The sequence below is a fragment of the Pygocentrus nattereri genome, chromosome 19, assembly GCF_015220715.1.
Source record: "Pygocentrus nattereri isolate fPygNat1 chromosome 19, fPygNat1.pri, whole genome shotgun sequence".
Lineage (NCBI taxonomy): Eukaryota > Metazoa > Chordata > Actinopteri > Characiformes > Serrasalmidae > Pygocentrus > Pygocentrus nattereri.
Genome location: NC_051229.1, coordinates 32084204 through 32096329, shown reverse-complemented (window position 1 = coordinate 32096329; position 12126 = coordinate 32084204). Strand labels below are relative to the sequence as shown.

Below are 12126 nucleotides of genomic sequence, written 5' to 3'. Positions count from 1 at the left end.
TAAAACATGTTTCTTTAAATTACTTCACTTTAAATTCCTTGTTGCATGTGTTTATGATTTAGAGGGGTGTCACCTGCAAGCCTTTCCTTCAGCCTTGCTGCACATTAGCCAGCTGAGTCAACACTGAAATCCATTGAAGAATCCACACAAGCTCAAATCAGTTTCCCATTGATTTTTTTCCTTTCGGCACTAAACTCATGAGGCCCCCAGATACGATTCAGCAGAAATACTATTAGGTTGAATCTCAAGGCTCTGGTCTTGCAGTGGAAATAAATTAGGTGTCATCTTGGAGGTCAGGAATAGTCTATTTTTAGAGTGCACAAGCAGTGGGAAGACATGAGAAAGATCTGAATGAATTTTGTAGTTCAAAAGTCATCAAAAATCAGATTTTTTTCAATTAAAAGTATTGTTGGCTCAGCAGAGCTATACACTGCAAAGGTTATTCAATAATATTAAAAATTACAGTGCTGTTTTAAATTAGACATTATACAACAGTTAGTTCCAGCCATGCAAGCTGATTGGTTGAGAGGTGCTCTAACCGCGCTGATATTTCACCATAACATCACAGGTTTTTCACAAACACTGCATCACTCCGCTGAGACGCCATTGTTAAACATCGAGTTTGACAGCTGTCAATCCATTTGAAAGTTTTTACTTCTTACTTTGTGCACAAACAGAAAACGGACACTTTAAGATCACATTTGACCGACAACCGATTTGGTCAGACTCTAAAGACGAGACGACACTAAATTCCCAAACTGTCGTCACCACTGAGCAGCTTTTCAGTCGGCAGCTGTGACAGAAGAACAGCTGAACAACCTGGAATCAGCCAGAAATGAACCCAACACCATTCGCCAGACGTGTCTGATCTTCAGAGTCTGACCAGATCAGACTGAGCCATAAAACTGACCCAATAAAAAAGAGCAAAGCCGCTCAGTGGAGATGACAGTTTGGGAATTTAGTGTAAGGACCTGGAGAACGAACTGCCGGCTGTGCAGCGAGTGGGCGGAGCTCGTTACTCTGACGTAGCAACAAGCTGCTCGTTAAGAAGCTATAATTAGGAGGAAGGAACTGAACATTAAAACATATTAAACGCCGTGTTCACGGCCAGTTTATTCATTTCTTACTGTATTTATTTAAATGTTGTATAAAAGCAGTAGAGACACTGGAGGTTGTGTGTTATCGCTATAACATCAAATCACAGCCGTGATGTTATTTCACGATAACACACTCTCTCTCGTGTTCTTTTGCTTAAATGACAATCTAAGTAAACACAAAATATTGTTTTTAAATGATCATTTAATTTATTGAAGGAAAATAATTATCACCACCATACCAGCTGGCCCTGTGTGAAAAAGTAAATTACACAATCAACCAGTGAACCAAATTTAGTTTCGGTAAATTAAACTAGACACACCCAGTCTTCACTACTGACACAAATAACACACAGATACATATATATGCAAATAGAACTCTGCAAATAGGGAAAACCTGTTGCAGAGAGTTTATCCCAAAAAGACTGATTTTTCAATTCAAAGAATTTGAGAGATGCTCCCATTTCTCACACTGATCAAGTTTTCCTGCATGGCAAGCCAATACTGCTCTGTGACACTCACTGTTTTACACCAGATACAACAAAAAGCATTTTTGCCAATATTTACATTTTTTTTCCAGCAATGATTTAGTTAAAAATAACCTGCAGTTTTGCTTGGCTGATTTCTCAATGATCCAACTGTCACGGTTGGCTCCTCCCACTACTCCATGTGCCCCTTTGTTTTGATCTTCCATGTGCATTTGTTTTAGTTTTCTAGTCCTGCCTCCTCGTTTCATGACTCCACCCCTGATTGTCTCCACCTGTGTTTGCACCTGTCCCTTGATACCCTTATGTATTTAAGCCCTGTGTTTTCCCCTGTCTGGTTGCTGGTCTTTGTTTGATTTGTATTGTTTGATGCTTGTGTTGGACATACTGTGTAAGCCTGTTTGGTCTGTTGGAAGTGTTTGGTCTTTGTACTGTGTTTTGATGTACTGTTCGTCATGTCTGTCCCGCAATCTCTCTGTGTTGGCCATCTGACTTTGGACCATTATGACCCTGACTTTGGATTTGCCCTTAATAAATCTCGCTTGTCTCCGCGCATGCGTCCACCTCCTCGCTCCCCATTACACCATCATCTGTAGAACAGACCCCCCGGCCTTTCTGGTTATAACAGCCTCCACAAGATTTTGGAATGTGTCTGTGGGAATTTGTGCCCATCATTCAAAAGAGCATTTGTGAGGTCAGGCACTAATATTGGACAAGAGGGTCTGGCTCACATTCGATGTTCCAGTTCTTCTCAAAAGTGTACAGTAGGGTTGAGGTCAGTGCTTTGTGCAGGCTACTGGAGTTCCTCCACACCAAACTTATCAAGCCATGTCTTTATGGACCTTGCTTTGAGCACAGTTGTGCCATAACAGGAAGTGGCCTTGCACAAACTGTTTCCACAAAGTTGGAAATGATTGTCTGAAATGCGTTTGAGTGCTGAAGAACTAACATCACCCTTTACTGGAACTAAGGAGCCTAAACCCTGAAGAGCAGCCCCAGCCTATTATCCCTCCTCTACCAAACTTTACAGCTGGCATTGTGCTTTCCAGTAGGTCACGTTCTCCTGATATCCACCAAACCCAGATCGGTTCATCAGACTGCCAGAAAGTAAAGCGTGATTTATCTCTCCAGAGAACACATTTCCACTGCTCCAGAGTCCAGTGGCTGTGTGCTTTATATCATTCCAGCTGAGGCTTGGCATTTTCCTTAGTGATCATGGGCTTGTTTTTAGCTGTTCAGCCATGTTAACCCATTTCAAGTTCCTGATGCATGGTTCTTGTGCTGATGTAGCCTCTATAGACATTTTGGAACTCCTAAGAAAGGACAATAATTAAGAGGGGTGCCTGCAAACCTTTGGCCCTATAGTGTAGTAAGAATAATGCATTTTGTAGTTTCTAGACAGAAACTACTGACACTGTATCAAAATATACACAGAGTGTGTTTTTGTGCTTTCCACACTGCCATGGCACTGTGTGCTGTGCATAGCTATATTGAAAGGCTACATTGATTAGCATAGGAGCATATAGTGCATGCTGTGCATGCAAAGTGGAAAACAAAATACAATATAAAAACAAAGAAAGTGGCTTACATTCATAATTTAGCTAAATTTTTGTGTAACTCTGAATCTGACCAAACTGATATTGACCCTGCCATTTGGGACGAGAGCATTTTGCAATGTCTTTTAATCACAAGTCTGTCATATTCTTGTAAATCACTTGCAGAGATAATGGAGGCAGGATTTATTGCTTCTGTGCAGTGAAACTGTATCAGATCCAGGTTTCAGTCCATGAGTCAGGCTGTCTGGAACTGAAGTGAGCATTTTAGTGTGTCTTAACTAAAGCGATCACACCAAAGAAACACAGCTTTACTCCATTCAGCTTTACTCAAAATAGGGTAAACTTTGATGGTCATGCTTTGATCTCTGTAAATGGAAAATATAGCCTCAGTGAACTGTACAAATTGCATTGTTCTTATTCTTTCCTCTACAGATGCTGGGATATTATTGATGATAATCTCTGGTGGATCATAAAAACTCCTATTTTGATAATAATCCTGGTGAGTCTGACTGTGTTATTACAGCAGAGTGGGGAAAAATCATCTGAATAAAATGTATTATGTCAACATACCTATTGCCAAAAACAAGTAAACAAAGTCAAAATTGTGGTGATGTATATTGTATTTATGCAAATTCAGTGCATCTCTTTCTATGCTGTGTTTGGAATCCTCTTTTACTATAAAGTACTGGTGCTGTAAGTTTGCATTGTAATTAAACCTGGATTTGTCTTTTTTCAGATGAATTTCATTCTCTTCGTTTGCATCATCCGGATTCTTCAGCAGAAAATAAACTGCAGGGACATTGGCAGGAATGAATCAAACCAATACTCGTGAGTTTATGTTCAAATGTGAAGTATACATACTTATAGGCAAAAATTTGAGATTTTTCATGAACATCAGAAAAAATTGATTTATGTTTAGTTATTTTTATTTTGCATTTTTTTTATTTTTCATGTATTTTGCAATGTATAGAATTAATTACATAGTTACATTTTGTATCGACAGATTTGAGTCTTTAATTTGTTTAATGTCAACAAAAACATGGCAAAAATGTTCTAAACAACACTACCACTTTTTTAAAAATTAAACACGGGGGAACCTTTAGAACCTTTTAGATCTGCTGCTCTATGTCAGGGCTCTATGTCCTAACTGTGCCACTGTATAACTACATGCAAGTTTTATATATATATATATATATATATATATATGTGTGTGTGTGTGTGTTAACATCTTTATTTTATAAGTTTCAGGGAATGTCATTTACAAGCTTCAACACTCTTAAACCTGGAATGACCAAAAAATGTTCACCACTGTTAGCTTTGTGCTAATATACTACCAGAAATCCCATAGAGGCGATAGGCAGGAAAATTAGTTTACTTTCAGAAATACTAGGTTAGACTCCTAAAAGGCTCTAAAGGTTAGAGCTCTGTTTGATGTCTGGCTGGTTGCCCTGCTTTTTCTCTAAATCGACTCCAACTAGTTCAGAATGTAACAGGAAAATTAGGTTCGCCTTGACTATCAGGTCTTGTTTATGACAAGTTCCTAATGGTCAAGCTCCAGCATATCTTTCTGATATATTTGGGGTGATATAGCCCATCCAGATCACTTCACTCAGCTGAAGGAGGTTTACAGCAAATGCCTATGATCTCACACAGCTCAGTTGGTGGAATGTCATTTTTATATACGCTGTATGGCCAAAATTATGTGGACAGCCTTCCTAATTATTGAATTCAGATGTTTCAGCCAAAACCATCACTAACAGGTAAAATAAAGCTCATAGCCAAGCAAAGACAGACTCTGGCAGTAGAATGAGTCATACTGAAGAGCTCAGTGACATTAAATGTGGCTCTTAGGTTGCCACCTCTGCCACCAGTCAGTTTATGACACTTCTGCCTTGCTAGATCTTCCCCAGCCAACTGTAAGTGCTATTATTGTGAAATGGAAGTAAAACACCATACAACAGTAAAGTTTGGTGGAGGAGGGATGCTGTTGGGGCTGTTTTTTAGGGTGCCTCAGTCCCTTAGTTCCAGCGAAGGGTGATGTCAATGCTACAACATAATAAGATATTTGAAACAGTTAAATGCTTTAAGCTGCGTGACAAGTTTGGGTAAAGCCTTTTCTGATTCAGCATGACTGTGCTTCACTGCACAAAGCAGGTTCATAAAGATATGGTTTCATGAGTTTAGTATAGAGGATGTCCACTGGCCTGCACAGAAACTTGAGCTCAACCCCACTGAACACCTTTGGAATTAAATGGAATCTCATTTGAGAGCCAGGTCTTCTTGTCCAACATCAGTGATTGCCCTTCAAATGCACGTTAGACTGAATGGACTTATTGAAAGCCTTCCCAGGAGAGCAGAGGCTGATATAGCCACAAAGGAGAGCAACTCCATAGTAATGCCCATGGTTTTGGAATGGGATGCCCAACAAGTACCTATAGGTGTGATGGTCAGTTGTCCACAAAATTTTGGCCATATAGTGGAGCTTTGACTCTAACTCTGGAATACCATTTCAGAAATATGAGGAATCAAAGTGTGATAGCAGTTTTTAAATTCACATGAAAAAATGTTTTATGTAGGTAAAGCACAAATGAAATGTTAACTTTATAATGCATGGAGCTAATTTAGGCTATATTTACTGCACTCATCAGCATTTTTAAATTTAATATGTTAATTAATGTTGCAGGAGATTGGCAAAGTCAACTCTTCTACTGATTCCCCTGTTTGGAATAAACTACATCGTCTTTGCCTTCATGCCTCATCACATACAGTCTTATGTGCAGCTGGTGTTTGACCTTATCTTGGGTTCTTTTCAGGTATGCATCGGTAAACTTGAACTCTCTCACACTCACACCCACAAACTCGATCTTTATTTTTCTCTCATCGTTGTTTATCTGTCCTGGATTCTCTAAATGCCAGGAGAATACAGAAAATGTCAGCATCAGTGACAAATATGCCTTGAGATTCGGCTCCCCACCCCGGCCCAGACTTCTGTCCATGTTTGTTTTTAAGCCAGGAAGGTTACATGAGGATAGAAACATGGCCAACCAATCATTTCCTTCTGCAGTCCAATAAAATATATATATAGAAAGTGAAATATGGCCATGTCATTGGGAGTAAATATACTTGTATAAAACCTCTTAGGTTGGTAAAAGTCAGTAAAATCCCCAAAAGCATCATAACTTAAAGGTCATCGTGCAGTGATACAGAGCATCCTTCAGCCGTTTGATGATTCTTACTGTGATACTTTGAAGGAACTGGACGCTTGAGAGCACAACCGTGCACAAGGACACCAGGATTACAAATCTCTGACCCCACAAGATTTCAATTACGATTCTTTACGAAACAGTTGAATGCATCATAAATTCTCAGATGTATCCAGACAGTCCTTCTAATGTGTGAATTCAGCTACTTTTAGGTTTACCTATTGCTGACATAGGTGTTTTTGCAAAGCTTGTATAATCTCTATAGAAAATCATTACGAATGGATTGAGATGCTCTGGAGCAGCCAAACATGAGATGATGTGAATGGTATCCTGCTAGTGAGTTTGGTTTGAGAGTTCATGGAATGACTGTACATCCAGTCCAGACCTGTAATCAACTGTTGTTGTTGTTGTTTTTTTTTTTCTTTTCTCAGGGCTTTTGTGTGGCTGTCCTGTACTGCTTCCTAAATGGAGAGGTAATACAAACATTCTACACTATAATAAAATAAAAGAAATACATTTAAAAAAGAAACAAACCGTATTAGAGCTCTAGTTGCTGTTTTTTTTAAAAGTCTATTATTTCAATTTAACAACATAGATTAGATATTCAATATTGTGTATTTACATAGTTAATTACATTTACATTCAGTTTACATTACAAGATGAAGTACAGTTTGCATGATTTCATTTAATTACATTTACATTCGATTTATGTTCTGTATGGACAGCGTCCTCCTTCAGTTTATTTCAATGAAAAAACGAGAAATCTGCTCTTCTACTTACAAACAGAAAGTGGTTTTTCAAAAGATCCTCCTTCAAGATACTTCGTCAGAAGGGGGTTTTACTAGTCTTTTAACAGGAAAATCTCTCTCTTAGGACTATTCTAGCTCCACTGTGTTACACAATTTGCATGTTTACAACATGTGTACTAACGCTTTGCTCTTGGATTTTTACCACAAGTGCTGGTATTTTATAGACATTTTGATGCTTTTTGAAGCTGTTTGGTTCCTTATTCCTGATTTCAGCACTTTTTGATAAGGCTAACTTTAAAGAAATTGTCTGAAACTGATAAAACATGAAAGAGAGTGAAAAACCTTTTCTGTACAAAGTAAATTATAATTCCTGTGAGAGTGATTTTTCACTCACCACCTTCATCTAGTGTTCTCCTCTCTCTCTCTCTCTTTATCTTTCTTTCCTCTGCCTTTTTTATTTTTAATCTCTCTTTCTCATTTTCTTTAATACTTTTTACTCTTTGTGTCTTTCTCTTCTTTTAACCTTTCTTCTAATCTATTGCTTAATCTATTTTTCTATCTTTTCTTACTTTCTCTCTTTTTCTAACTCACTCTTTCCCTCTCACTCTCTCTCTCTCTCTCTCTCTCTCTCTCTCTCTCTCTCTCTCACATCCAGGTGCAGTCTGAGATTAGGCGTAAATGGCGGCGGTGGCACATGCAGAGGTTTCTGGGAACTGGCACTAAGTACCAGCAGCCGTGTCTGGCCAGCAACGGCAACCACTCCAGCACTCAGATCACCATGCTGACCAAATGCAGCCCCAGCACCCGCCGGGCATCAGCCTGCCAGGACGACTTCGCCACCATCTGAGCTGAGCAAGAGCAGAGAACAAGATCCAGGAATTGGACCCAAAACACACTTCTTCAGCCGGAACCAGGGTTCCATTGTCATCACCGTGGAAAACAGTGTCTCGCGACTGAGTAGATGGTCGGTGTTAGATAGGAATGTGGTCTACAGTGCATCCGTGACGTGAACGTTGATGTTCGTTTTCATTCTTGTGCATTGGTCAGCAGAAGAAACTAGCAAATATGGATAGGACAGTTTGCGGTATTATAGTTTGGAATTTTATGACTGCGGTATTATCATGTTTCACCTCCCTCTTTCACCACACCCTAACCTATCAATGGGTGAAAACGCTCAGCTAACTCAGAGATCCTGAAAACACAATGTGATTTATAGTTCACATTGATTTTAATGCCAGCGATAACAAAAGCATGTCATAAGTAAATATAAATAATTTCTTACATGTAGATCTTTGAAACAAGCAGTTGAATTCCACCAAGAATGTGTGTTGTAGGGGCTGTTGGGTGGTGTAGCTTTCTGGTCTTATTGGCCCATGTGCGAGTCCAAGAGAAGAGTCCAGGTCAAAGAGGGAGTCTAATCACCCGTTTCAATGCTGGTTTTAACATGCCCTTGTCCACTTCATCATCATCATCATCAAAACTAACTGCTTAGTCCAGATAGGGTCAAGGTAGCAGTTAGGAGAGCAGAGAATGCCAGACAATCCTGTTCTCCAAAACTTCCTCCAGCTCATTAATGGGGACCCCAAGCCACACCCATGCCAACTTGGAGATATAATTCCTCCAATGGGACCCAGTAGGCTGTGCCTGGTACACCCCCACTGGGAGGCGTCCAGGGAGCATCCGGATCAGATGTGCAAACCACCACAACTGGCGCCTCTCAATGCGGAGGAGTAGAGGCTCTACTTTGAGCTCCTCACCCTATCAAGTAGAGTGTAGCCCACCACCCTGCAAAGAAGCTAATTTCTGCTGCTTGTATTCGCGATCTCGTTCTTTTGGTCATTACCCACAGCTCATGACCATAGGTGATGTAGGATGTAGACCGACCCTCTTCACCACTACAGTCCGGTACAGTGACTGCATTACTTCTGCCGCCTGTCCCAGCCCGCGGCCGATCTCACAATCCCTCTTCCCATCACTCATGAAGAAGACCCCGAGATGCTTAAACTTCTCCACCTGGGGCAAGTCCTTTCCTCTTGTCTACTTGGTCTCATCTAAAGGATCGTCCATTACTTTATTAACTCACGTGAAGTTTATTAGATGGACCCTTGGAGGTGTCAAGGACTGAGTGAATATGAATTCTGACTTCAGCAGAATTCCTCCAGAATTCATTGCAACCTGATGCATTGCCCTTTTCAAGCCTGGAGAAAATGGTGGATAAAACTTTATAAGCCACAACAATGCTAAACATTTCAAAGCCCTAACAATCAATTTTATGTGCTTTAGGTTACAAACTGCACCATCTGTTATACACAATTGCTAATACAACGTCATCACTTTACTCTGCGAGCTGGCTAGTTAAAATGCTAAAGGTCATATTAATAGCAAACAACAGAAAATGCTCTCCAACACGATTGTACACAAGTTTATAGCCACACAAAGAATTTACTCACAAATTTGAATCAATGTTTAGACTTCTCAAAGAAAATTTTCATTGAAAAGTTTGCATGTCTAGCCAGTTAGCTCACTGAGGCTAACCTAGCCGAGGGCAAATGCATGCCGTTTCTACAATGTATTCCTTGCTATCTCTTAGGTGTGACAAACATCTTGCATGATGAGTCGAGGCAAGTTAAAAAAGTTGTTGAGTTGAAACTGGGCCCAAGGGCATATAACTGGCATCTGCTGACGAGTTATTGTTCTCCTGCAAGCGTGTTGAGCTCTCCAATGGCTTTGCATTAGCGGCAGTTTGAAAAGATGTGGTGACATTCATGCCTTACCCTTTACCCTCCCAGCTTGGTAGCATGTGTGAAAGTGTTAGACCTAGTTAACAAGAGTAAAAACTAAATTAGGGCGAAAGTGCAGCCCTTTGTTTTTATAAGCAGAAGAGGGGATGTATTTTCTTATGATTTCAGTTTAAATGTTTTGTTTCATATACAGAAAGAAAAACAGGATTTTGATTAAATTTACACGTTTGCAGTGTTTTGGTGAATCTAACAACAAAAAAAATCTGAAGTGCAGACTCAAAGTTGTCGGTAAGGAAATAAGGAATAATGTAATTGCATTTAAAAAACAATAACTCAATGTCTGAGTGTTAAACATGAAATTATCAATGGCGCTTTTTTTTTCTAATACTAATATTTTATTATACTGAGTAAAACTGAGTTATCCCGGTGCACATTTGGCAGGGAGACTGTATCAAGTATGTTTATTTCCACCATAACGTTCTTAAAAAGATGCTAATCATACATCCGAATTATTACTGGTTAAAACTGTATGATTATAATTGGGATTTATACCGCAGTATCCACCGATAACTGTCCCATCCCTACTAGCAAGGAAGGCATTTTCCCTTTTATGGTTCACAGAAAGAAGCCCATTATCAGAGGTCTTCTTGACATGTGAATGTTTTTAATCAATCAACTTCCATCGTGGTCAAGGTCAGCGTCTGGAGTACAAGGACGAAACCAGATGACGCACTGTATATTACAACGGTCAATGTTTCTCTCATGAATCTCCAGCGGACTCCAGTGAGTCCTGTCAAATTCTGAATCACGAGGAATGCTTCCACATGCACACTTAAAGTGTGGTTTGTGAAGTTGGCTTGTAGGCTGACATTTAGCGATGTCTTCCTGCAGCTTTGTGGCTTCATTACGCTGCTCTAGTTGGCATAAGGTTTCACTCGTCAAACCCTTAATTAACTATTATCATCGTAACAGTGTGACCTCAGAGATGTATGCAGTACTGTGCAAAGGTCATAGACCCCCCCGGTGTCATCATTTAATTGCCAGTGACGATGGCCGAGTTTTTCATTTTTCAGCTTCAGTTTCATTATTTATTTATTTCATGTCATGTAATGTAATCTTGTTTAGTATTCAGTGTATCCACTCTGTGCCTTTATTCCAGCTTCCATTCTTTTCAGGAGACTCACCTTCAGTTTTTCAAAGAAATCAGCAGGGATAATTTCCACACTTCCAAAGTTCAGTCGAAGTAGTTGGTTTGTCTGGCAGTAATGTTTATCTGGAATGTTCTGGGTCTTGCAGGTGGTTGTTAGGATTCCCATTTTCTCTGTTTTAATCGTTTTTTTCACTCCAGTTTTGGAAACTCTTTTTGTTTTTTTGGGGTTTTTTTTTCACATTCCTTTGATTTTCAACCCAATTGGATTATTGTATATCTAATCTCCTCAGAAATATCTCCTGACAAATGAAAGACTTGTACTCAGTGGCCATGTTAACTAGAAATGGAATAAATAAAGCATCGCTTTCCAAAGAAAAAGAAGTATCTCCAAAAAACTAACTTTACAGGAGGAGGCAAAAACACTCTTACCTCTCACTGCAAGTCAATGTAAAGAGATTTAATTCCAAGTTATTTTCAAGCATTTCTATTGGTCCCTTCATCATAAAATCTTCACACAACATAAAAGACAGCCAGTGTGTTGAAATGATGTAGAAAAATAAAAATCAATACACGGTTTTCTTTGGACAGCGACAATAGGGTGGTCTGTGACTTTTGCCCAGTGTGGAATGTGGTCCAGTTGTATTTTTGCTTTCATTATTACTTAGACTATTGAATGTGGTCAACATGAATCTCCGTTTCGTATTCATGTTTATGCTACTGTTGCTTTTTTGGTTTATTTATAAATATAGGCAGCAGTCTCTTCCACTGAGGACCTTAAAGGTTGTTTCATGTTAATGCCAGTGTATATATCATTCTGCACATTTTCTTGCCATGTTTTTATGCCTGTGATTTATAGTCCGACATCATTTTAAGTTCCCTGTAACTGTTTACATTGTTTTTTGTAGACTTTGCAAAGTCCTGTTTTGTGTTACATTAGTCCAGACAGTACAGAATTTATAGAAAGAGGTAATTTGGACCAGAGGGTCTGTGAATGATCAAAGGAATACATGTTGTAGCACTTGCGCTGGTACAATTCTCCTGTACGTTTACATGCACACTCCTGTAATATGTATCCAAGGGTGAGCACAACCACACAAGACCTATTTATGTATATGTAAGTGCTGTGTTATATGAAGAAAATATTATGT

The 12126-nt window shown here is 39.3% G+C and overlaps 1 protein-coding gene across 2 annotated transcripts in view; it reads left to right on the top strand.

Moving 5' to 3' along the window:
- The window catches only part of vipr1a (vasoactive intestinal peptide receptor 1a), a 66754-nt gene extending 57850 nt beyond the window's left edge, over window positions 1-8904 (top strand). For both annotated transcript variants that reach the window (XM_017711356.2, XM_037530865.1), the window contains exons 9-13: window positions 3568-3634; window positions 3872-3963; window positions 5819-5948; window positions 6770-6811; window positions 7743-8904. In XM_017711356.2, coding sequence (XP_017566845.1) covers window positions 3568-3634; window positions 3872-3963; window positions 5819-5948; window positions 6770-6811; window positions 7743-7934 — 523 coding nt within the window. In that variant the 3' untranslated portion in view covers window positions 7935-8904. The remainder of the gene's footprint in view (window positions 1-3567; window positions 3635-3871; window positions 3964-5818; window positions 5949-6769; window positions 6812-7742) is intronic.
- Window positions 8905-12126: the final 3222 nt, after the last annotated feature.